Source organism: Lolium rigidum, chromosome 6 (assembly GCF_022539505.1).
Source record: "Lolium rigidum isolate FL_2022 chromosome 6, APGP_CSIRO_Lrig_0.1, whole genome shotgun sequence".
Taxonomy (NCBI): Eukaryota; Viridiplantae; Streptophyta; class Magnoliopsida; order Poales; family Poaceae; genus Lolium; species Lolium rigidum.
This window is the reverse complement of record NC_061513.1, coordinates 56,217,292-56,242,653: the sequence shown is the minus strand read 5'-3', so window position 1 is coordinate 56,242,653 and position 25,362 is coordinate 56,217,292. Positions and strand designations below refer to the sequence as shown.

Below are 25,362 nucleotides of genomic sequence, written 5' to 3'. Positions count from 1 at the left end.
AAAAGTGAGAGCAATCAATTTTATCTTTAAAAAGAACACGATATACATTCTTACCCGTATCGCATAAAGAGGCAACCCAATCATCTTCTCCATAATCATCCTCATCCTTATCACCACGAGAAACATTAGGTTCCATGGTAGGAGATACCATGGAACCCTTGGCCATAAGGCATATATGAGAACCGTGAGATGAAGATGAAGATTTACTTGAGGCTCCATTAAAGATCTTGTCTTCACCAATAGGATCTTTGGTTTCCTCTACATTGTTAGTCATACAACAACTAGAGGAAATAGAAGCATTTTTATCATGGCCACAAGACAAAGCAAGCATATCATCATGAGATTCGTTCAAGAAATTTACACATGATATGCAAAGACTATCAACACAAGCATGTATGTCATTTATAGTGCTAGAAGTGGTTAAGTTCGAAGATGAAGCATTGCAATGAGATAGAGATGAATGATCATCAATGGTAAGTTCAATATTAACATTGCAATTTTCATCACTACTCACCATATCATTACCTTGTGCCTTGGTACACATTGGTGAAGTGGATGAAGATGATAACTCTCATCACGGCCGAAAGTAGAAGCAATGCAATCATTCCTAATAATGTTGGACACTTTATATTTATGACCGGCAGCAGTTGGGTCTCCCCATCTCTCCTCAACTTCCCCGGTCTTCGGCCCCATAACTCATGAGCGCTCGAAAAAGGCAAGAATGGAAAAGGACCTACTTCTCTCAAAGCATTCATAAGAACATTAGAAGCTTGAGAATTGAGATATAATTTTTTCTCATCCTCTAAAGATAGATTTTGTACATCCATAGGAGGAGAAAAACCTATAACCACAATTTTCTCCATATGAGGGTCAATGTCCTGAAAATGACTAAGCATGCAAATTTTCCAAACATCATAATTTATTCCATCTAATATAAGAGTGTTAGCGTGCACTAATCCTCTAGCCAACATCTTTACTCTCAAGCGGGGAAGCCTAAAATTAGAGATCGGGCTCTGATACCAATTGAAAGGACACATATGTCGCCTAGAGAGGGGAGGATGAATAGACGGTTTAAATTTTTTTACGACATGGGCTTAACAAATGCGGAATAAAACTAGCGTTTACTTTGTCAAGCCCAAATCCTATATACTATTGTTCACCTATGTGCACCAACAACTTATGCTAAGCAAAACAAGTAACTATGTGATAGCAACATATATAACTTCAAGCAAGATGGCTATCACAAAATAAAGTGCATAAGTAAAGAGCTCAAGTACAGAGATAACCGAGGCACGCATGAGACGATGATTTATACCAAAGTTAACACTCTTGTGAGTGCTAATCTCCGTTGGAGAGGTGCATTGGCTTAGTGCTAACAAACGCCACAAGGGGCCTCACCTTGAGGTGTGGTTGCTTCATGCACACCAACGCCACAAAGGCCTCACCCCAAGATGCGGTAGTCACACCACACACTGAGCGCCATGAAGGCCTCACCTTATTCCCCGGTGACCCTTACCACGAAGTCCCAGGTCAGGGTTCCACTAAGGAATTTCCTTCGAGGCGGAAACCGAGCCTTACACAAAGCTTGGGGCACGCATCCACAACTTAATTGGAGGCTCCCAAGAAATCGCCACAAATCCCTCAAATCCGTTTAGGTTTCCAAGAACCCAAGAGTAATAACTTTTTTGCTTTCACTTCCACGAATCACCGTGGAGAACTCAAACCGATGCACCAAATGCAATGGTAAGAACACCACAAAGATGCTCAAGAACTTCTCTCTCAAATTCCAACAAAGCTACAAAAGCTATTGGGGAATAAGAGAGTAGAACAAAAATAGGAGAACATCAAATTTATCCAAGATCTAGATCTAGTGGATTCCCTTCACAAACAGAGTGATTTGATTGGTCAAGAAGTAGATGTAGATCTTCTTTCTCTTTTCCCTCAAATAGTTGAAAAAATCATGGAGGGACTAGATCTATAGGAAGCTTCTCAAGGTCAACAATGGATTAGAGAGAGAGTAGAAGAAACCCACCAGCCCAAGGAGGAAGAAGGGGGCTATTTATAGCCCCCCACAAAAAATATGGCCGTTGGGATGTTCAAGGCCGGAATTTCCAGCCTACAAAAAAAGTTCCAGCGGTCTGGACTTGTGTCCTTAGCTGTTTTTAGGGGCCTGAAATTCTGCACCCCCCCCCCCGAAATTCCTCCTCCGTGAAAACTGGCTGGAACGACAAAACGAGAATGGCCATAACTTGAGCATCCGTAATCCGATTTTGATGATCTTGGGCTTGTTTCGAAACTAGTAACAAGCTCTACAAGATCATGCAGGGAAAAATCATAGTCCAGAAGGAGAGGATAGAAACAAATGAACAAATGTTTGACCTATCTATGAAAGACATACCGGTAAAACCTCCAACATCGATAATGCAACAAGTTTCCCATGTAAAAACCGTTCTCGATGAACGAGAGCTTGTCATGAGAATACAAAAGATCTAAAACATCACATGGATAAGATAGAAATAACAACCAAGAAAGATGATGCAAGGATGCCAAGGTTTGAACTCTCCGAAGGATACGATCGAGCTACTCACTCGCAAGCCCTCTTGATAGTACGGCCACTAAACTATAAATCGGCTCCAACTACAACATGAGATCTGTAAGAAAAAAACCATATCAAGAGAAAATCTTAACCTTGCTCGTTTCTCTTGTGCTTGATCATGACGATCTTGACCACAACAAGATGTAACACCTTTCTTGATTGTGCTAGCTTAACGAAGTCTTGTGGATTGCTCCCTCATAATCCACCATGGGAGAGCATATTCTTCGGCACATCTTCACATATCCCTGATCACCATATGGATGGAAAGCTTCAAGCATATGATATCTTCGAGTTGGCTTATCTTGAACTTGCACTTCATTTCTTCATTCTTCATCACGTTGATGTCTCGAAGTTAATTTTGAGGGCTCACTTCATCTTCATCTTCAAGGCATACTTGACACTTGATATTATTCATCAAGTTCTTCTTTTGCAACTTTGAACCCAACATATGGTTCAAGCATTACCTATGGACAACTCCTACAAATATAACTCAATGCAAACATTAGGTCATATAGATTATCATCAATTACCAAAACCACACATGGGGGCTCCATGCACTTTCGAAGGATCATGGTGCAAACAAAATCACCCAAAAAAGGATATGTAGATCTCCAGTAATGACCAAAATAAGGTTCAAATTCGATATTAAATTCAAACATTTCAAATGTATTTGGAAGTCAGAAATTATTTTGCTGGTAGATGGAGAATTTTTATATAAAAAGAACTATTGAGGACTTCAGTAAATTCATAAAATACTTCTAAGGTTTAATGTTTGGAAAAATATTTAAAAGTCTAAACTAATTTCAAATAAAATGCACTTGCATATTTTGGATTTGTATGAAAGTTTTAGTACCAATGTTTTATATTTTCGATATATATGTTTCCATTGTCATACAATTCTTCAAAGTAGATTTAAGAATTAAAGAAGTACTTGAAGTTTTGAATTTTTTCAAAAAACCAATCATTTCAAAAGAATTCAATATTAATTATTGAGTGATATATTTTATGTAATATTCCTAAATTTGAAAATTTTGGATCTTCCCATTACTAGAAATCCCCTTATTTCAGACAGTACATTCTAATGGCTGATGGCCCATCCGCTAATACCCAATACCCGATGTTACCTGTAATAGCCGATGGTTATCATCAACCTCTCGGTTATAACCACCAATAACCGACGGTGTATTACCCTGACCGACAGAAAAAAAAACGTAATTGTCGTTTATTCACTCAAATACCTGATGGTGTGAACTAATTAATACTCGGCGGTTGTGCTTCTACCATCCGATATTATTTTTGCGACGGTGAACTAAGATAACCGACGGTAATGTGACCCTCGAAAAAAGGGGATATCTTGTAGTGTTCAAACTAATTTTGGAAAAATAATCACGTATACATATAGATGCTAGTATCTAAGAATTTTCACCAATATACCTTTCTAATTGGTGGTGTACACAAAAAAGGGCGAAATGCAAATATGCGGATCATGTGGTGTTACTTTCAAATTTATGTTTTGTGTAGCGTACGAGTTAACATATTATCTTCCTATTCTTAATAGGTGATCCCATTTTCCTGCACATGCAAGGTATCCACCTCATTATGTATCTACAAGCAATCCTAAATTGCCACCTCGGTAGTCTTGCTAACAAATCATCTAATTGATCCAAGTCATCTAGGCACCACATCATCTCCTCACGCTAATGAGTTTTTTTAGAGCGAGTCTCGTGCAGTCCGTGCGAGGCTTTGTTCATTTCATCTTCCCTAAGCCTCCAATTACTACATCTCTAAATCTCCAATTACTGTGTCTTTTCTGCAGATTCATGGGGCAGTTTCTCCCCTTTTAACTCATCAATTACTCTCCCTATTATTGATTCCTCTCCATCAGATTTCCATTCATCTCCCCGCCTTCCTCACTCGAAAATCTGCAAGAGTAAGTGATAAAGCTGCTCCCCAATTTAAGCAGTGTCGCTGCTCTGTTCCCATCCTCCATGCGGCAACTTGGGCGCACGTCAAGATGATCACCAAACTACAACTCTTTTTTGCAGGGGCAAGCAGGTGAGGTGGTCCGTCGGCGGCGCTGCGGGCAACGGCGTCTAGGATGGTGGCCGTGGCTGAAGCGTTGGTAGCGCCGCGAATGACGAGCGTGGCCGTGGCTGGAGTGACGCCGCAAGCAGGAAAGTTGAGCTGCCGCGCTTGGAGGAGGTTGGTGCCGCCGTGGACGCGTGGAGAGACCGACAAAGCGACTAGCCCTGGTGGATCCCAACACTGCATGAAGGAGAACTGCGGCTGCACCAAGAAGAGACAGCAGGTAGGAGCGGGCGATGGTGTAAAAGGGCTGACCAGACTGCTCTGAAATTCGTTTTTGACAGGTTTGTTTCAGCCCCTTCCTTGAGATTCATCAGATTTCCCCGTAAAAATCGGAAATCCAGAGTGCAATATTTGGAGGTATTTGCACTGACCATTATCAACAATTCTTGCCCGCTGGTACCTCGCGTGCTTGCCCGAACACTACTGGAGTATGTTCTTTAAATTTTTTTTGGTATGGAGTATGTTCTTTACTTTACGATCATGCACTTGGCATGTTGGTTACTTTTGTTGTCGCTTCCCCCTGCGTATGTTTAGAGTCAGTCAATTTTTCTATATTACGAGTTACAGATGGCTCCTTTGGTTTAACTTCACAAGGTCTTAAACGAATGTCTGCTCTATTTTGGCTGGCCTGCTCAGCAAAGGTTCCCTTAGAGCAAGTATAATAGATCCTTGTCAGCTGGCTACAAGGTACTCCACATCAGCAAAATCTTAGGTGGAAGAGAGAGAAGGCATGAGAGAGAAGAGAGCAGGCGCTTGGTATGTAGCCCGGCTACACACAAAAAACGAGACAGTGCAGCCAGCTTGTAGCTTGCGGAGAGTGCTTTGGCCGGCTCTTCCATCCCCATCTAGTCTTGCATGCACATGCAATCATTAATTATTAGATCTAATTAAATATTTCATAGAGCCAACACAAGAGCTAGCTTATTGTACATGTGTAGGCTTTAAGTGACATGGCATGATCTTATAGCCGGTGGCAGGCTATATTATTAACCTTGCTCTTAGCAACAACTCCCACCTTCGTTCTCACGTTAGCCTACTGGTGTAATCATTAATCCCCAATCTCTTCATATATACATGCTCAACTGCTATATTCTCAGTTGATTAGATCATGTAACATCTGGTTATTTGCAAGTGAATATTATTTCGTTGGCACCTACATCATGTGTAGTACTTATTTTTGGTCGGGACAAACGATTTTTTTTCCGTCACGCTGCTGCTGTTTGAGTGTTCGCCATCTGCGCAGCTAAACATGAAGCTCCCTCTCACCATTTCCTCTTACCGTGTATCTTAATCTGGATAGTTATATAGATTCTTGCCTAAATGTATGTTTTTGTTTTCCAGGCAAGCATTGGTTTCAGATACCACCAAATGATACTAAATTTTGTGGGGCTGGAGCATATCATTGATTTCCTTTTGTTGGGTCAAATAAATATTTTCTTGCTGAAAAGCAGGGTAACAACATAGACAAAGCGTGTGTAGCTAAAATGAATTGTGTGGTATTCATCACATAAATATGTGTATATATATGTCATGTTGAGTAGAAAAAAAAAGGTTCTCTAATATAATTTTGGTAATAGGAGTATAATTGAACTGTATTTGTACTTCATACTATTTGATTCATTGATTCACAAAGGAAATGAACAAGGTGCTTAGCAAGTATCATTTCCTTGAACACTGATGTTATGTCGATTAATACCCGATGCCTCTTTCATTCTGGTAATTACATATATATACTTATATATTTCCGCAGCAACGTGCGGAGTATCATCTAGTTTAGTAAGTTATGATAAATATACTTTGAACATACACTTAGAGTGAATTTCACGTTTTTACATCCTAGTTGTGTATTTGTGACAACAATCATCCTGTCCGGTTAAAATCTGATGTGCGCTAAGCCTTCGATGTGTGGCCCGATCTCACGAATTGACCTAGAAATGGAGGGGGTGAGGGATGAACACAAAGAACGGCGAAGAACACGATGAACACACGCAAACACTACCCGATACAATTTCGGTTTGATCTCAACAGCCCGAACCACCGTTCCGATAAAATCTCTCGGGAAGCGACATGAGGTAGAATCCTAGAGAGAGATCGGTATGCAACCGTTAGAATCATTCAGATGAGAGACCGTAGTAGAACCATACGAGTGAAGGACCGATCACATAAAGATGCCTTGATACAACTTGTTAGTGATAGCTACAAAGAGGTATTCCACGACCTCGGCCTTGAGTCCTCGAGCATCTATGATGTCCACGTAGTTGGCGATGTATTCCTATCATGATCATACGACGGAGGATGAAGTAGCATACCATTCCACATATGCATTTATAGGCACGTATAAAGGAGAAGATTTACCTTTGTGTGATGTGTCGACGTTGACGCACATGATATGACGAAGACCGAAGGTTGGGCTACATCAAATTTTCTCCATAGTTTAGCTATTTGATAAACTTAGTATATCCACATTTTTGCAAGGAATAGAGTACATGGAGAAAAGAAGGCTGGACATAATCCTTGATGACGCTCTCTGAGATTTAAACATTGTTATGCATGGCACCGACCTAACATCTCTTTTTTTTTTTTTGAGATGCACCGACCTAACATCTCAGTCCTGACATAACGTGCAAGATGCTAAAATAGGGTATAACCAGAGTTTTTTCTGGAGGGGGTATAACCAGGTTACTCACGTAAGCTTTTGATTAGTAAGGTAATACTCCCTCCGTCCATAAAAAAACATCCCAGAATTTCTAAAATTCGAATGTATCAGTGTTTAGATACATCTCAATTTAAATAAATTTATGACATTTTGCATAGACAGAAGTATATATCATAGAAACATAACTGGGAGCTAAAAAAAGAGGAGTTCCCTCAACTCTTTAGGTATGTTTTCACACGGGGCTCCATGGAAGCCGGGAACCTAACTGCCCACGAAACACAAGCCAAAAGTAGTATATGTTGGGACAGAGATTTGGTGCACATGAGCACGAGTGATCCTTTTTCAGAAGAGTAATAAAAAAAAAATTTAAGTTTTAGAAAAATCAAAAAATAAACCATGATGTAATCAGGATTGTATCTTACAAATGTGTAAATTTTGAACTGGAAATAATATGTATTTTGTGCTGCACAAAAATAACAAATATGTGGATCTGAGTATAGTGATTCAAATCTTCAAAAAAATTCAGACATTTCATTTTTATGTAGCTCAGAAAATAAAATAATTGTAATTGAGATTTTATACGTTAGTGGAATACATCATTAGCTACTTTTAGAATTTTGTTACATAAATTTTTAAAATATATAAATATAATTTTTGAATTTATAATACAATAAAAGCACTGGTACCCATGATCCAAAAGGACTTTTGCTATACGTTGCTGATATTTTTGCTATCATATTTGGACCCACACACACTCTGATGCGTTTTTTTATTGGACAAAGAGTAAACATAAAAAAAAATGAAAGGATCCACACAACACCTATAAACTCGAAAATGGGTGATGATCATATCAATGGCGCCTTATGTCTGGAAAGCAGCCAAATTCCTTCACCAACTAGGAATAAAAAAAGTCGCAAATCTGCGATGCTCTCTAGCCAAAATGAGAGCACTTAGACTCTTAGCGAGCACCCCATGTACACGCTATAGTCGAACTACCGATCAACCTTCTTGGTTAATATTCGCATAAACTTCGTCTATCCTACCGATGACACCACCATATCGCCATACTGCACCTCCTCCCACGGGTGGACGCAGCGCCCCTCCAGTCTGGGCGCGTGCCCGGGCTTCGGTGCCGTTCGCCTCCTGGGTGAGTGCATTTGGAGCGACAAAATTATATTTAACTAGGGGCACAATCCATGGTCTCGTGGGCACATCTGTTGGTGAGGATCTGGGCCTTGAGTTCGAAGTGAAAAATGAAGCCGTGGATGACTTGATTTATCGACGTGATGGCCATGAGTCCACGACAACTCATTATTGCTCTCTGCTTCTTTCCGCATGTCTTTGCTGGGTTCATTTCTTTGATCTTTTTAGCTCAAAATCTTTTCTGTTTTGCAAATTGCCCAACAAAAACCTGATTCATTCGTTACAGTGAATTCCCATTGTGATATTCGTGCTCGTTTTTCCCCTCGTTGGCCTAGTGCTGCAACGCCTCGTTGCTGCGATTCTCCCTCGCAGCAACCCAGGCTTCCATGAAGACCTGCAACGACTTTCGGCAGCAGTAGAACGCCAGAAACATGATGTTGGTGGCACAACGGATTGGAACCTGGCACAAACAGCACGGCTCTGCGGTGTGGGATATAAGTTTCCACTCCGGGCCATTTTGCATTATCTAATCAGGCCGCGAAAAACGCAAAAACAAAATCGGAAACGGTAGGAGTTTTCCGGTTCCAACCTGGCAAAAAAAAAAAAAAAATCTGTGGCTCTGAGGCGCGCCAGGCTTCGACAAATTCCTGGATCCGTCTCTAGCTCATCCCTATAGCGCACCTTATCACGCGTCCTCCATCGAGACTCCATGGCGCGACGCCACTGAGATCCATCGACGCGGTAAGAACCACACGTTTCACCTTCGAACATCTCCAGCTAGCATCTGCTCCAGACGCGTTGTCCTAGAGAAGAGACTTTCGCCGCCCGTGGTCATCGTCCTATCCAAGTGACTCTGATCTAGAGTTCTCTTCGGAGCGACCTGAGCGAGGAGATGAAGACTGCAGCAATAACACACTACGATGCTTTTTTCCTTTGAGAACCACCGTAGACATTTTAAGTAAGCAGTTGACTTTGACCAGTGGTATGTACTTTCATCATGTCTCTCTGTCCGTTCGCGAGGAGAGGTGTAATTACCTTCGTGAATTCCCAAATCCGTGCCACCGACAACCAGCAAGGCAGCATAAAATGGGAGACAGCTGAACAAATACACCCTGTATTTGCCGTGTTCTTGTGGGCGGCCGCCTGACAGAATTTATAGGCGCACAAAGTACTGCAGCGGCCAATGAACCAGACAGCGGTGATGTTCTTCAATTGTGGGCATCATTGCGTTCCATGCCACAGTAAAAAAAATGCCGGTAGCCACAGTAAATGTTGGAGCCTCAAGACGAAAATGCAAAAAGAAAATCGTCGACAGCAGGATTCGAACCTGCGCAGGCAAAGCCCAACAGATTTCGAGTCTGTCTCCTTAACCACTCGGACATATCGACCAACTTGCTGAATTTGGTTAGTCCAGCTTAATGATGATTACCGCACACAACCACGGAAAACCTAGGCTGTCCTTTGCTACCAGCAGCTTGCCTACCAAAACCCCCGCGCCTCCGCGAGACCGCGACACACACGCCGCCGCCGCCATGGACGTCGCCACCGCACGGTAAGAGATCCTTTACTCTGCTCCTCACCCTCCGGCATGCCCCGAACCCCCTAACTCCGGCGCCCCCTTGTCCGCGCAGCCGCCGCCTCGGCGCCTTCCAGCGCTGGATGCGCAAGCACGGCGTCGCCTGCAGCGACGCGCTCTGCCTCGACGCCTCCGAGGCCGGCGGCGTCTACGTGCGCGCGGTCGCCGCGCTCCGGGAGGGCGACGTCGTCGCCACCATCCCGCGCCGCGCCTGCCTGACGCCGCGCACGTCGGGAGCCGCGGCGGCCATCGAGGCCGCGCAGCTCGGCGGCACCCTCGCGCTCGCCGTCGCCGTCATGTACGAGCGCGCGCGGGGTGCCGAATCGCCGTGGAAGGACTACCTCCGCCTGATCCCGGACCGTGAGCCCGTGCCGCTTGTCTGGCCAGACGACGAGGCAGACCGCCTCCTTACCGGCACTGAGCTCGATAAGGTGAAACCTTCTCCTGTAATATGTAATATGTTTGGAACTTGAGATATGTATCTATCTTACTCTTATTCTTTGATTGATGTTGCAATGACGAAAATTCTATTTGCCTTTAGGGAGTGGATTGATCTAGTATGATTTAACTTGCAACTGTTCGATTAGTTTGAATTGCCAAGAAATGAGGCTTGTTTGCCCAAATTATCTGTTCCATGAGCTAAATAGACCGTGTCTAATAATGCATTCCACCTAGCTGTGGAATCATATGAGCTAATCTCATCATATCCTGTTTCACATTGTTCTTCTGGTATAATCATAGAGATTTCTCTAAAAATGGCAAATTTCTAGGCAGACAGTGAAGCAGGACAGGGGATTCCTTCGTGAGGATTGGAAAGAATGTATCGAGCCGCTCATTTCGTCTGGAGAACTGGGGGTTGAGCCAGAGGATCTTAGCCTGGAGAAATATTTTGCTGCTAAGAGTCTTCTCTCTTCAAGGAGCTTCCATATAGATAGATATCATGGATCTGGAATGGTTCCCCTGGCTGACCTGTAAGCTACAATCTACTCTTGTAATTTGATCATTTTACTGCTTATCTTGCAAATTATGCATCAGTTTCACATGCATTAGGTCAGTTATTGTTACATAGTGGTGACTGCTGATTGTATAGCGGTGTGAATATTAATATGGATTTATGCTCTTCTACCCTATTTGGTTACCAGTTTTAATCACAAGACTGATAGTGAACATGTACACTTCACTAAGTCAGAGGAGTCAGACTCGGATGAAGAAGAAGATGACGATGATCAAAGCAATGCAGACTCAGATCAAGAAGAAGATGACGATGATCAGAGCAATGCTTCTGCTGATAAACAGTCAACTGTAAAAAATTCCACCACCAAGCCTTCAGGTTATTTTCATTAACCTATCCATGTAGAATATAACTTGTAGAGACATTTAGTTGACTGGTCGAGAATTTCTCATGATTATTGGTTGTACTTAAGGTGAAGGACATAACGATGAGGATTTGGAAATGATTATTGTGAGAGATGCCAATCCAGGGGACGAGGTAATAGCAATATACAACTACTAACTTACCATTGATTTTCAGGTCCCTGATTGCTTTATTTTGTTGTTTTCGATCTCCATTAGGTTCATATAATATTTGCCTATCAGTGTTATCCTTTTGGTAGAAACAACTTTGTAATGATAACAATTCAACTAAAGTTTTTCTTTTCTTCCCATTCCAGGTTTATAATACGTATGGTACCATGGGAAATGCGGCTTTGCTTCATCGATATGGTTTTACAGAACCTGACAACCCATATGACATTGTCAACGTCGACTTAACACTGGTTACTAAGTGGTGCTCATCCAAGTACTCCCGTCGATATGCAAGAGAAAGGGTATCATTATGGCAGAAGCTGGGCTATTCAGGCTGCACCGGTGATGATGCTGACTACTTTGAGATCTCATATGATGGAGAGCCCCAGCTTGAACTTTTAATCCTCCTTTACGTCATCTCTTTGAAACCTGATGCTTATAACAAGTTGGTCTGCGTAGCTCATGATCTGATTGACGATGATGACCAGGAGGATGAGGAAGAGGATACTATCAATAGTTTTGTTAAGATTGTCGGAGTAATAAAACCTGCCAAAATTTCAGAACTGAACGGTGTTGAGGAACTACCTGATGCGAAGCAGCTACTGCATAGTGAGAGCATTTGCACTGCACTTGCATCCCTTGCTGACATTAGGGAGGGCTTCTATGGTTCCAACACATTAAAAGATGACAAGGAACAGCTGCAGGCATGCTCTCCTGTGAGCGAGCGGAATCGTTATCATTCTCTGGTGCTGCGGGTGAGCGAGAGGAAAATACTTGGCAGATTGAGGAAACATGTCTCTAGTTGGTCAAAGACCAAGAACAAGAAGAGGAAGCATCTGTAGCAATTGAATTTTGAAATCACCCTGCCGGTGTATTTTTTGCCTTGTTTAGATGCGTTAGCATCCTGTAGTGTTCAGATTGCCGATTGAATTTGGGTAAGGCATTAGCATCCTTCTTCATGTAATGCTGTGACTTGTAATCCCTTGTCATTTTTTTTTCCTTCTTCAAAAGTCGAGATCTTTTTTTAATGTACCTTGAGAGTTTCAGTGGTACAGGCAGCATTACTGGTCATGTGGCTTACACATGGAAGTTGTTGATATAGCTTAACTGTTTCAAGGTTTTGTTGATTTGGTTCTTTTGAGCTGATGTCCTCCATTACACGGCAAGGATGGGAGGTGAACACACAACCCCAACCGCAATGCACGACATCTATGGTATGTGCATGAACGGATGAACCAAGATCGAGCATTACGGTTGATCTCCATTGACGACTCAATGCCGGTGTGGCACCTGGTGGTAGCCGGCATGCCATCCTCATCGTGTCACCTGGGGGCGAAAGTTCTCGGTTCAGACGGAGCAGCACGGTACGCAGCAATCACCACTCACCACAACGGTACAACCTCTAGCAGGACACTGTCACCGCTCCTGAACGACGGCATGATGGTCGTCGCGTCCGCGAGCTGCACGTCCCGGTGGTTGAGCTGAGAGGTGTACGCGCCTTATCGGTTCACCATCAAACAGCCATATAGACTGACTTGGCCCTGAGAGATGTGACTGCACTACACCAACTGCATCCAATTCACGAATGCTAGAAGAAGAAGAGAAGTGCAGGTTCGGGGCTTCGGGCCACCGACCAACTGAACGCCTCTAGCAATTCAGAACATCAATCATTTAGCCTGGATTGCTGATACGTGCACATCCCACGTGACGCATGAGAGCGTTTTAAGAAATGGTGCGGGATGATTTTTTTACTTTTCTAGAATGCATCCAGAAAGGTGTATAAGAAGAAGAAGAAGAAGGTGTAAAGCTACACAACACCACCGGGAAGCGGCAAGTTTTGCTCTCAACATGAGGTGGCAGCTCCTCCACTTTTTCAATACGGGCTACTCCCTTTTTCAAAATACAGTCTTTATCGGAACATTGAAAAGAAAACATTGGGAAAAGAGAGAGCCCTCGCACGATAGAAAACCCACAGATACATATGGGGCAGCTCCTCCACTTGAAGCCGGATGAGTGACATGAGTCAACAAGAACAATTTTAACAACCGCGGCCCGGCGCTGTGGACGGGGCAGAACAAAGCCGAGACCAAACAAGATACTGTCACCGTGAAGACACCAGCTTCCGAGGTTGCCGCCAATGGACACCTTCTTCCTGTCGCACGGCCCGCCCACGATGTGCGTTGACGAGACAGTCCCTGCGCGGAGCTTCCTCCAGTCGTGGCTGCCGGCGGGGATGGCGGGCACGCAGGCGCCGCGCGCCATCCTCATCGTCTCCGGTCACTGGGAGACGGACATCCCGACCGTCAACGTCGTCCACGGCACCAACGACACCATCTACGACTACCACGGCTTTAGCTTCCCCGAGGCCATGTACCAGGTCCGTCCCTGGTTTTGGCCGCCAGTTCATAGGGCCTTCATTTTGCTGATGTTGTGTTTGGGTCCAGGTGAAGTATCCAGCGCCTGGTGCCCCTGATCTTGCCAGGAGGACCAAAGAGCTCATCGAGCAAGCCGGGTTTGGCCCCGTGAAGGAGGAGCATGGACGCGGGCTCGACCACGGCGCGTGGCTGCCGCTAATGCTCATGTACCCGGAAGCTGACGTCCCGGTGTGCCAGCTCTCCGTGCAGACCAGCCGCGACGGCACCTACCATTACAACCTTGGCAAGGCGCTGGCTCCCCTCAGGGCGGAAGGCGTCCTCATCCTCGGCTCCGGCAGCGCCACGCACAACATCAGCAAGATGGATGCTGGCAGCAGGTCGGCACCGGTTCCACAATGGGCCTCCGACTTCGACACCTGGCTCACGGATTCGCTCCTCCATGGGAGGTAATTAACTATGGTTACGATGAAACAAAGGCAAAAGCTTTGTCTAATCAATTAATTAAAAAGTTCTAGAGTACGTGAAAATTCATCAATGTTCAAGAATATAAAAGCCTTACCTGCAAAAAAAAAAAAAGAATATAAAAGCCTACTCTTCCTGTATGAATTCACTCATAATTTTTTCCACCGGGAATAACCCAAAGCATAGCCGCCTTCTTGATGTTTGTGAGGAGGACGAAAACCGGTTAGTGTTTGTTGCCCGAAGAAACAAACACTATTCTCTCATTCCGCACCTCCCAAGTGATAAGGAGGGTACCGGTGCTTTGCCATTCGGGAAAAGAAGTAGTACCCCCGCTTGTCGCACCTTAGGTCGACACTGGGGGCGACACCACGCGCCGCGGGAGATCCATGCCGCCACTACCGCCGGACCGCGGTGAGCCCAATCACTGAAAATGGTATGGGGATGGTGGTTGCCAGGGATGGCCGCCATGGTTGTCGGAGTGGTGATGGCCGACATGTCGTCGAGCAGCGACCAGGCGGCGCCCCTGGTCGGGGTGGTGGGGGAGGTCCTCTCCAGAGGCGCAATGACCGGCGGTGAAGGTGCAGGCCGGGCCAAGTGGTGGTGGAAAGCCTAGATATTGATATGGGTGTCTCCCATGCCGCCTCCCCGGTCCTTATCACTACGTGGTAGGGCCGGCTCTGGTGGGGGCTCGACCCTATTGTACCGCCGCCATTTTGGTTGGCGCCAGTGATGGGTTCGATGATCACCGACTGTTACACATAGATGCGGCACTTGTCCTCCAAGGTCTTCCACGATGGCCCTTCTTCCTCGAGGAGACGCCGGTCTCGACATCGATTAGCTCGGCCTCTTCCCCATCTTCTGCCTTCTTGTCCTCCTCGTCGCCGATGATAGGCTCGACGCGGTGGATCATGTCACTGAAGATCTCGGCGCTGATCACCTCGTCCTCGCCCATGTGCGCGCCGGAGTGGGAGACCTAGGTATTTCATGGGAAATGAAGCACACACGGTCGAAAGCCCATCAAGTGATTCATCAAGGTTGATGTCCTCACAACGAATTGGAACCATGAACCTATTTTGAAAGTTTGTGCAAAGGCCGGTAACTTCTCCAAAGCCTTCAAAGATGAAAGAAATATTTTGAATGTCTTCCCTTATTGAACAACTAAGACGGCATCTGCATAAAGTGAGATTCTCAATATGGTATCCCTCCTACGAAGCCTGTGTGTAGGAGGTCATATCGAGGATTTGCGTGAGCGGATCAACGATGATGGTGAACAAAAGTGGTGAGAGGAGGTTCCCTTTGGCGGTGGACGCGGCCATGCAAAAAAGAGTAGGCCGGCCACACCATTAAGAAGCACATGAGAGGTTATCGTAGAAAACAAAGTGGACAACCAATTCCAGAACCTCCTTGAAAAATACCCAGTATTGGAGATGGTTAAGGATGTTAAGGTTAATACACTAGCCACTTGAACCAAAAGTTTAAACTTATGGAAAGGGCTAAGCAATCTACTTATACACGTCAACACCCCCTCTCACGTGTGACGGGAAGACGAGAAGACAAGTCAACACGTGTAGAGAGGCAAAGAGGCAGCGGGAGGCCAGGCGCGGCAGGAGGCTGCGGGGAATTTAGAATAAATTGTGAAAGCCAGGATTTGAACTCGAGACCTGGTGCTCTGATACCATGTTAAGGTTCATGCAGTAGCGATTTGAATCAAAAGTTCAAACTTATGGAAAGGCTAGGCAATCTACTTATACACGTCAACAAAGGATACAGTCCACCGTATCGAGTTGAAAGCTTTGCAGACATCAAAGTTTTTTTAAAAAGGTTTTGAAGAATTACATTCAAGGGGGAGGAGTTGGCGTATGTCTCATTTGCCGAATTGAATATCTGTTCGAGGTGTTGTTTTAGTAGTGGTTTCTGTAAAAGTGCCCGCTGTCTTGTTCTTGTGAAAACTCTTGGCCATTTATCAACGGGAAACCGTGAGAGAAGCACCTACCTTAACAACGAACTTGATTACTAAGCGAATGGCCTCGAATCTATCATGCTCTTGCTGTCTTGCAGATTTGTGTTCCTCTCTCATCCGGTTTTTTTTTGAGGCAATAGCACCACACATACAACAACTTGTGCGGCAGGTGCAAAGTAGTACATAAACTTGAAAATTGTGGTGACCTGGTACACTAACTCGTCCTCGGTGTGCAAAGCAGGTCCAAATCGTCATAGCGCGTACACGTGGAAGTGCTTTCTTTGCACAAAGGCCCCCAAGTTTGACAGAAAACCGGACAAGTTATATAGATTTCCAAATTCTCTTTTCTCCGATCTGTCCTGCTTGTTACCTCCGCCGTCCAAGCAAGGTGCGTGCACCGCCTCCGCATCTCCGGGTACCTCGCGGACCTGATGGTAGCTGAGACGGCGGTGCTGGTCTTCACCGTCTCACCATCTACCTAGACGCTCGCGGGGATTACTGGCCGATTTTGATCGGCCATGAATCTTGGACATGCGAGTCCCGTCCCGACCTGTGCCTGCTAGCTAGCCAGCTCTGCTGCGAAACGTCCTCGTGGTTCCACGCTGCTGGCCCCTGCCGGTTCCGTCACTATGATCGCGGCCTCTTCCGTCTTCTTAACCGCCGCATTAGAACGTTATGGCGACTAAGTCAGATTCGCCGCTCTTTTGGTCTTCTAGGATTTTTACAGAAAGTCCTACCCGAAATATAATTTTGCCTAACTACGAAACATTACATTACCGTGCACGTTAAGGATCCGACTATCCCTAACACCGTACTGGATCTGGCTACCCCTAATGGGCCACACCGTACATAGAGAAGCGGAGCACTAGGCTCCGCTGTTTTATCTATTCTTTGTATGAACAATCTCTGACCCGAACAAATGTTTTAATTATGTAGTTTATTATAGAGAAGGGTGTGACGTTCTTGCGAAGGAAGCCACACAAAAGTGTTAGAAGCGTGAAATAGTTTGGCTGGAGGGTCATTTTGTGCAATTCTTACGAAAAAGAGTCATTTTTGTGTAAATCGCCGTGCTCCTCCAGCAATCTCGTCGGCCTCGGCATGCGTAGGATCGCGTATGTGGACCCGCGATGTGTGGCGGAGGGGGAGCTGACGCCGCAGATCAACGTGGACGCGCTGGGATTGGACCTGCCCGGATGGGTGGATGGGACATGCATTCCGACGAGCACTTCGCGTACCACATTCGCAACCGGCTAAGAGCATCTCCGTAGTTGGGGCGCGCGACGGGCCTGCCTCGTCGTCGTTCTTCGCCTTTGCCGCTTGCGTCCATGCCCGCCTCTCGGCCCTTGCTTCGCGCATTTGGCGGTGGAGCATGGCGGCTGGCGTCGCAGGAGCTTGCCGGTGGCGTTGTGCCCGAGCTGCCAGCCTTTGGCGAGAAGCCTCGTTCTCGGCGGGCCTCGCTTGCTCGCGGGCGAACGCGTCGTAGTGGCGATGAGCGTTGAGGGAGGCGAGCTTCTGTCGCTTCGCCTCCATCAGGAGGTGTCCCGCCTCCTCCGTGGCCGCTCGCTGGCGCGAGATCTCGAGGGCGTGCTCGAGATTAGCGTCGTTGGTGAACTCTCGCTGCTCCTCCTTCAACCTCTGGAACCGCTGCGTGTTCAACGACGTCAGGATCGCCGCCTGCTCCGGGTCGGGGGGTGCCTGCGACTGCTCACCCCACTGCGCCGCGAGGCGCTAGCACGCCCGATTCGCACCCTTGGCCAAGGAGCCGGCACGGGGTTGCCGGCGATTCTATTGGGCTTGAAAACTAGCCGGCGCCGTTTGGAACGCACCGGTGCAAGCCCAAAAATCACACCAGCCCCAAAATACTATCGGGACCGCTATCGAGGCCGCTAGTGGAGATGCTCTAAATTGAGATGTGCTCATGCCGCTGCACAAGTCCTGGAGCTCCCCAATGTGTACATGGCACATGCAAATCGGACGAGCTCCCCTATCATGTGTGGCGTCCCTTTTTTCGATAAGGATGCGTGGCGTCCCTGGCGAGATAAATCGTGTGTCTTGAGCTCTGCGTCGGCAGTATGGCCCGGCGGCGACGTAACAATGGATTCGGTGCCTAGCGCACGCCGACAAGGCACACACGGCACGGTGTGAGGTTACAATTTCGAAAAAACAATTCTATAGGTGTTATTTGCAAAATAACAGTGCTAACGTGTAACCACGAGGGGGATTTGGACTAGTTTTGCACACGGGTAACAAATTTGTGTACCAGTTCATCTCAGTTTTCAAGTTATTATACTAATCTGCACGCACCATACAAGTTCTTGTACGTCCGGTGTTATTACCTCTTTTTTTTTTGCGTTGGCAGGTACGATGATGTGAACCGCTACGACGAGAACGCGCCCTATGCCAAGGTGGCGCACCCAACACCTGAACATTTCTACCCGCTGCACATCGCGGTTGGCGCCGCAGGGGACGACTCCAAAGCCGAGCTGATCCACAGTAGCTGGACCGACGCCAACCATTCCTACTCCTCGTATCGTTTCGTCACGAAGAACTGACGGGCTCGAGCTGTGTCTCTCGAGTCAGAACCTGCGGGAGAGATGCAGCTAATTAATCTGCGACCGTTGCTTGTCATACACATATGGTACTATATATATGCGACATGCATGTATTGATTCTGAGGTCCATGCTCACTTTATTTTATAATAAATAAATCTGAAGAAGGTAAAAATCTTTCCATGCCATGGAGTACTTCTATGTTTACTAGCTGCTATAAATGCCCCAGTTGACCTTCGGCATTTTTCAAAACAAAAAAAACATGGTTCATAAAATGGAGTTCTGAGTTTCAATTTCCAACCCGAATGACCGGAGCGGCTGCTACTATATGGTGCATGGTTTCTACTTGTCACGGCTTGGGTGGCGACCTTGACCGTGAGGGCGGCAAGGTAGTCGGCTCGTCCTGATGCATCCTAGAGGGGACGATCGGAATTTATGTCGAGGCGGCGACCCCAGATGAGTTGGTGTGATCGATTTCTGTTATCTGCGGGTGATTGCTCTGGGTAGCTTGGGCTATGGGTTGCTGATTCGTGCGGCATTACATCTCTAGAGCGAGTGGTGGTTTGTCGGAGCGGCCCCGGAAGGTGACTGTCTCGGTTGACCGCGCAGGACGTGGTGGAGTAGCGAAGTGTTGGGCGATAAGGTGACTCAGGAGTTCCGGGTGGAGGCTTGTGAGGCAACGCCATTGGTGAAGATTAAGGTTTGGTAGTGGCAAGATCGTGTTAGTTGGCTCCGTTCTGACGTGTCCGAGTGTCTTCGTGTTGGTATTCTCTTGATATGAAGTCGAAACTACCTTGGGCGGTGTACGATGACCTTCGAGGGGCGGTCCGGCGACGAAGGTCCTATTCAGCGTAGGTCTTGTGCATCTTCTCTCCAGGGCTCGTCTTCATTATCGAAGCTGCCAACCTCTTCTCGCGGAGCCATCTGTTTGGCAATAAGACGACTTGAGCTTTGCGTTTGTGTACCTTCTGCGAGTAACCAGGGTGGCTGGTTGTGTCCCTCGCGGTGGCGAGTGGGTGGATGTGGGTGTGGCCTTGGTCATGTTGTTGTATGTTTTCGTTCGGTTTTTTCCTAAATACTGGGCACTTTCTGCTTGATTAAAGGATGCGGCAAAGCTCTGCTGGGTATATTATTGGCACACGAATGCCCACTAGCATACTAAACACAAGTGTCAAAGAAGATTCCAACTTTTTAATTTTAAAAAGTAGCTTTTCAGTTTTAGAAATGGATGAAAGGGGCACCTTATGAAGAAAGTACAAGAATACATGGTGCAAGCTGGCACCAATTCAATTTTCCCACTTACTATACCATACTTTAGGGCTGCTGCCGAAAGATTTTGATATTTTCCAACCTTTCTGCTACCTTTAGGAAATTACCCAAAAGTAACTAAAATTTAAGTTGGAGATTTGTGATAGGCTGTTCACAAGATCATCAAAATTAGTTTCACGTTTCAAACTAGAAATATCAGGAATATCCCAAAGGGTTTCAGAAAATTTAATTCCTTGATATGGAAAGTTACGGTGACAATTTGCGCCCCATTTCCAAATAATTAAATAATATGAAAAAGGTTATTAAAAACCTATTAGTTGGCAAGGAGTCTCTTTATGTGTACTAGTTACCCAAAAAACCGCCCCACTTGATTTTTGACAACTTTTTAACCACATGCTTCACAAAATGGCCTTTGGAGTAGAACTTTCATGGTCTTCAACCCAAATGACCAAGGTAATGAATATTTCCAATGGGTCTTTTTTTTGGCATAATCTTGTCTTCTAGCATACGAAACTCAAGTTTCATAGAAGATTCCAGCCTGTTGTTTATAAAAATAGTTTTCCATTCTTTTTCTATATGGCTAAAAGGGAGCGCCTTTTAAGCAAGTAACAAAAATGTGAAAAACAAAATGGCACCACTTGCTTTTTCAGCAGTAGACCATATCGGAGCGCCATTGTCGAAAGATTCTCAAATTACAACTTTTTACAACCCAAGAAATAAGTGAGTGACCACGAAGACCGCATAATAAACTTATGTAACATAATATATCAACCAAAAACAGCTAGACAGACAAGTGCATAATATCTTGAACGCAGCGACCATACTGTGCATATTTCAACCATTGTTTTGGTGCTTCAAGATTCGTGCTGGAATGTTTTGTCAAGTTTCGCCGCGTTTCAGTAAACTGCACAAATTGATACGCAATGAAACGCGGAGAAACCGTGCAGTATATCTACCATGCACGGTAGAAAGTCTATTCTCATGCATAGCGTATATGTTTAGAAAAAACAATTAAGGTCTTATTAGTTTTTTTGTTATGTTGGGCAATTGGAATATATGATTAGAGTTGCTGAAATTGGCTAAGGTGTTGTATTCTGTAGTATATCCGCTTTCATATTCATGCTTGCTTCAAAATCCAAGACCGCATTTGCATTTCTATTGCAAAAAATAATCCTGACACTGTCGACACCAATTTTCAGTTTTTGGACGGATGCAAGTATTTCTCGAAAAATAAAATACCATTGCCTCATTGCATACGGCCTGCTTCCGTAACCAAAACATGGAAGGCACGAAGAAGTATGCGTTTGGGCATCTCATACCAACTCTAAACTTCCAATCATACGACATGGTCTGCTTCTGCCCCACCCGACACACGGAGGATTCTTGTCTAAAAAGGGATGAGACGACTCCAGAACTCAGAAGGTCAGAGCTTGCGACACCAACCACGATCGCTCTGCCGGCCCGCGCACGCGCATAAGGAGAGGCCCTCCCCCGATGGGGCAGACACAAGGCAGGCACAAATCGCACGCGAAACACGCGACGCTGGGCGACGACCGGGAGCCACAAGCCACCGCAGCGAGGCGCCGCCCACCGGCCACGGCCACCACCGCCGCCATGGACACCTTCTTCCTGTCGCACGGCTCGCCCACGCTCTCCATCGACGAGACGCTCCCGGCGCGGCACTTCTTCCAGTCGTGGCTGCCCGCGGCCGTCGCGGGGCCGGAGCGGCCGCGCGCCATCCTCATGGTGTCCGGCCACTGGGAGACGGCCACGCCGGCGGTCAACGTCATCCGCGGCAGCAACGACACCATCTACGACTTCTACGGCTTCCCCAAGTCCATGTACAAGGTCCGCCCGTCCCTCCCTCCGCGCTCCCCTACCCCTCGTTTTGGTTCGATTCAGATGTGGCCATAGCTGATTTGGCCCGTCAGAGTTGGACCTTTATTTGGCAAGTACTAGATTGCCCTTGCGTGGTATAGGATGGTAGTATTACATTTAAATTTGGTATACCTTCGACTTCGACATCCTTTTCTTTTATAGACGGATAGAGTACGAAACTGGCATGCGAGTTAAGAGGATTGACGCTTGGAGTAATTGAATTTTGAGAGAGAGAAGAACAGTATTATGCGGTTCCTGCAAAATAGTTAGCCGTTGAAATTGTGCATCTTTCTGAAATCTGAATTGAGCTGACAGTACGTTCACCGTTCACCGCCGCTAGGATACATTTCGGCTACAATTAACAAACGGCTGTACTCGGTGTCGATGGTTAAGGTGTTGACCTATCAGATCATCTTCCCTGCAGTTGCTAGGATCATGTTTATGCAGCAGATTATTCTAGTATTATGTGAAACTGCATTATAGTAGTGCCACCGAAGCATGATTTGGTCAACTAGCTAGAGACATCGAGTACCCATGACACAACAAGCTAGATTGAACATCTCCCGCAAAAAAATAGGTAGATTGAACATCACTTATGATAGACATTAAGAGATTGTTGTTGCATTACATGCGAGGAGACATGCATGGAAATTTCCAATTGCAACATCATAGGTGGTTGGAAAGTCTCCGGCCGGTCTGACTTCTGAGCCTGATCATTTGGTAGTCACCCCCACCGCAAATGGAGTGGTAATGTGGTATGCAACACCTACCGAATCTGAGTATCACCATATTCACCAACCCCCATGGCTCCATGTGCCCCCCATTGCCTCGTCTACCTGCTACTGTATCGATGACTTCACCAAAACAAGGTAGGCGAAAGGTGTGCTATGCACTAGCATTTGCGGGTTGATTGACAAATATCGCATGAACAATATATGGTTGCGGCTGCTCAGTCTTACTGTGACTTCGTTACGGTTTTCAGAACCACTACTACATCATCTGAGTTGTCCCATTCCCAAATATAGTAGTAAGAGCAACTCTAACAGAGCCCGTAAATCCCGCCGGAACCGAACTTTTCCGACGGATTTATGGGTTCGGGCTAAAATGCGCGCAGATTAGAGCCCGTAAACATGGGCCGGCCCGAATTGGAAGTTCAGGGGCCCGAGAAACTCACCGCACGGCCCCTATTAAAAGGGTTCGCGGAGGGAAGTTCGGTTCGGAAACCCTACTCCCCTCCCGCTGCTCCTCTCCCGCCACCGCAGCCCGCCGCCGCTCCGACGAGCAATCCCCGTCGCTCGACCGCCGCTCCGCCGCTACGGCCACCACCCCGACGTGCGAAATGACGCGTTTTAGACGCGTGGGTAGGGGCGGCGGCCGATCCGGCGCCGGAAGGTCAAGTCGCCGTCCGCCGGGCGTACGGGCAGAGACGGAGCGCGGGTTCGGTTTGTACGTAATTTAGGTCCAATGCGATTGTATTTTGCCACTATTAGTGTGAAATTATGATCGAATTAAGCTTGATCGGATGAAATCGACTGCAATCCCCATCGATAGATTTCCCGCGTCGTTTGATTTTCGCGAGTTCGGTTTGGGTGACAGTTTCTGTTCTGCGCCGTGCCCAAATGCGCTCTCAATTCGTTTTTCGGGAGACTGAACTCCGTTTTTTCGGTTCGGACAAATACTGGCTCTGTTAGAGATGCTCTATGATAGTTCTTTCGTGGTGGGTAACACAATAGATATGGCCTGGACGATTTGCACGTTCCCCCACAAACGGAAACAAACGATTTTCAAGTTTGAATGCTCATACTGAAGCAGAGTTATTTGGTAGTGGTTTCTTTGTGCCGTTCTGAATCTCGTTGTATGGTGCCAAATCCTTTTGTAGATGCATACATGCATTTCCACCACAGGTTTATTGAAGCTACATTGTCCTTTGATGACTATACATACTGATCGCAAAATCTAGCGCTCCACAGTTCATTTTCCACTGCTGATTTCGCATGGTACTCCTTCGGATTTCAAGTGTTCTCTAACTGAACGCTAATACTACTATGAATAATCCAGCTTAAATATCCTGCGCCCGGTGCTCCTGATCTGGCCATGAGGACGAAAGAGCTCCTGGAGCAAGGCGGGTTCGGGCCTGTCAAGGAGGACCGTAGCCGTGGGCTAGACCACGGCGCGTGGGTGCCGCTGATGCTCATGTACCCGGAAGCCGACATCCCGGTGTGCCAGCTCTCTGTGCAGACCGACCGCGACGGCACCTACCACTACAACCTCGGCAAGGCGCTGGCGCCCCTCAGGAACGAAGGCGTCCTCATCCTCGGCTCCGGTAGCGCCACCCACAACCTCCGCAAGATAGGGGCTCCGGACTCGCCGGTGCCGGAGTGGGCCTCCCAGTTCGACACCTGGCTCAAGGATGCGCTTCTCTCCGGGAGGTAATGTTAACCGTGGTTATGACTTGCTTATGACCAGAGCAAAGCAAGTACTCATTTCGAGCATGCTCCTACCTCCTTACATTTTTTCCTTTCCTCTGAGAATCTTATGTTCTTTTTCGTTCGTCATGGACAGGTACGACGACGTGAACCACTTCGAGCAGAAGGCACCCTACGGCAAGATGGCTCACCCGCGGCCGGACCATTTCTATCCGCTGCACGTCGCTATGGGCGCCGCCGGGGACGAATCCAAGGCGGAGCAGATCCACCAGAGCTGGTCCAACGCCACCCTCTCCTACTCCTCCTACCGTTTCACCGCGAAGAACTGACGGCCTCGATTGGCCTGTGTCGGTCCAGTCGAACCCCTGTGGATGCATCTGCTTGAGAGGCACATGCGGCCGTGTATTTGTTTGCACTACTCCATCCGATCCTTATTGAGTGTCGCTGATTTGTACTAAATTAACGACACTTCATGATATGTATCGGAGGGAGTATGATATTTACGTGCCGTGGCTCGTGTTGTAATTGAGGTGTGATCCTTGACAGTGTATTACTCATACATCATACATGACATGTTACACTTTTTTTTCTTAATACAAAAAATCTCACAATCCACAACTTTGATGTGCCCCTAAACTACATATTTGTACATATTAAGCTATGGTTGATGGAAGCATGGAGCCATGGAGGAGAACAACTGATGGAAGAAGTCCATTTGCAGAACAAGCCTAGAGAACTAAATTTAGGTGGCTACAATAGGGTGGAGTAACAGTGATGCAGGGAATATAGCAGAGACCATGAGTTCATGATCATGCACTAAATTTAGGCGGAAAACCAAAACTGATCCCGGGTGCATATG

General features: G+C 46.4%; 3 protein-coding genes and 1 non-coding gene across 4 annotated transcripts in view; 3 read left to right on the top strand and 1 right to left on the bottom strand.

Moving 5' to 3' along the window:
- The window catches only part of LOC124662634 (N-lysine methyltransferase setd6-like), a 49,654-nt gene extending 37,043 nt beyond the window's left edge, over positions 1-12,611 (top strand). The window contains exons 4-8 of the mRNA XM_047200447.1: positions 10,115-10,490; positions 10,834-11,030; positions 11,202-11,389; positions 11,484-11,548; positions 11,730-12,611. Of these exons, the coding sequence (XP_047056403.1) occupies positions 10,115-10,490; positions 10,834-11,030; positions 11,202-11,389; positions 11,484-11,548; positions 11,730-12,425 (1,522 nt within the window). The 3' untranslated portion in view covers positions 12,426-12,611. The remainder of the gene's footprint in view (positions 1-10,114; positions 10,491-10,833; positions 11,031-11,201; positions 11,390-11,483; positions 11,549-11,729) is intronic.
- TRNAS-CGA lies at positions 9,790-9,871 on the bottom strand. Its single transcript has one exon. It is a non-coding gene; the product is annotated as a tRNA-Ser (tRNA).
- Positions 12,612-13,720: 1,109 nt separating the features above from the next.
- Positions 13,721-18,932, top strand: LOC124659418 (extradiol ring-cleavage dioxygenase-like). Its single transcript, XM_047197294.1, has 3 exons — positions 13,721-13,960; positions 14,028-14,404; positions 18,740-18,932. Exons 1-3 carry the CDS (start codon positions 13,721-13,723, stop codon positions 18,930-18,932), a joined length of 810 nt encoding a protein of 269 aa, XP_047053250.1.
- Positions 18,933-21,666: 2,734 nt separating this feature from the next.
- On the top strand, positions 21,667-25,105 carry LOC124665899 (extradiol ring-cleavage dioxygenase-like). The gene is made up of 3 exons (XM_047203254.1): positions 21,667-22,047; positions 24,136-24,506; positions 24,640-25,105. Exons 1-3 carry the CDS (start codon positions 21,694-21,696, stop codon positions 24,830-24,832), a joined length of 918 nt encoding a protein of 305 aa, XP_047059210.1. The 5' UTR covers positions 21,667-21,693; the 3' UTR covers positions 24,833-25,105.
- The last annotated feature ends 257 nt before the right edge of the window (positions 25,106-25,362 follow it).

Bases quoted from the DNA above. Each gene is read 5' to 3' on its own strand.
- LOC124659418 (XM_047197294.1), top strand. From the start codon at position 13,721: ATGGACACCTTCTTCCTGTCGCACGGCCCGCCCACGATGTGCGTTGAC. The intron at 13,961-14,027 runs GTCCGTCCCTGG...GTTTGGGTCCAG, and splicing joins TCCCCGAGGCCATGTACCAG to GTGAAGTATCCAGCGCCTGG. The intron at 14,405-18,739 runs GTAATTAACTAT...TTGCGTTGGCAG, and splicing joins GATTCGCTCCTCCATGGGAG to GTACGATGATGTGAACCGCT.
- LOC124665899 (XM_047203254.1), top strand. From the start codon at position 21,694: ATGGGGCAGACACAAGGCAGGCACAAATCGCACGCGAAACACGCGACG. The intron at 22,048-24,135 runs GTCCGCCCGTCC...TGAATAATCCAG, and splicing joins TCCCCAAGTCCATGTACAAG to CTTAAATATCCTGCGCCCGG. The intron at 24,507-24,639 runs GTAATGTTAACC...CGTCATGGACAG, and splicing joins GATGCGCTTCTCTCCGGGAG to GTACGACGACGTGAACCACT.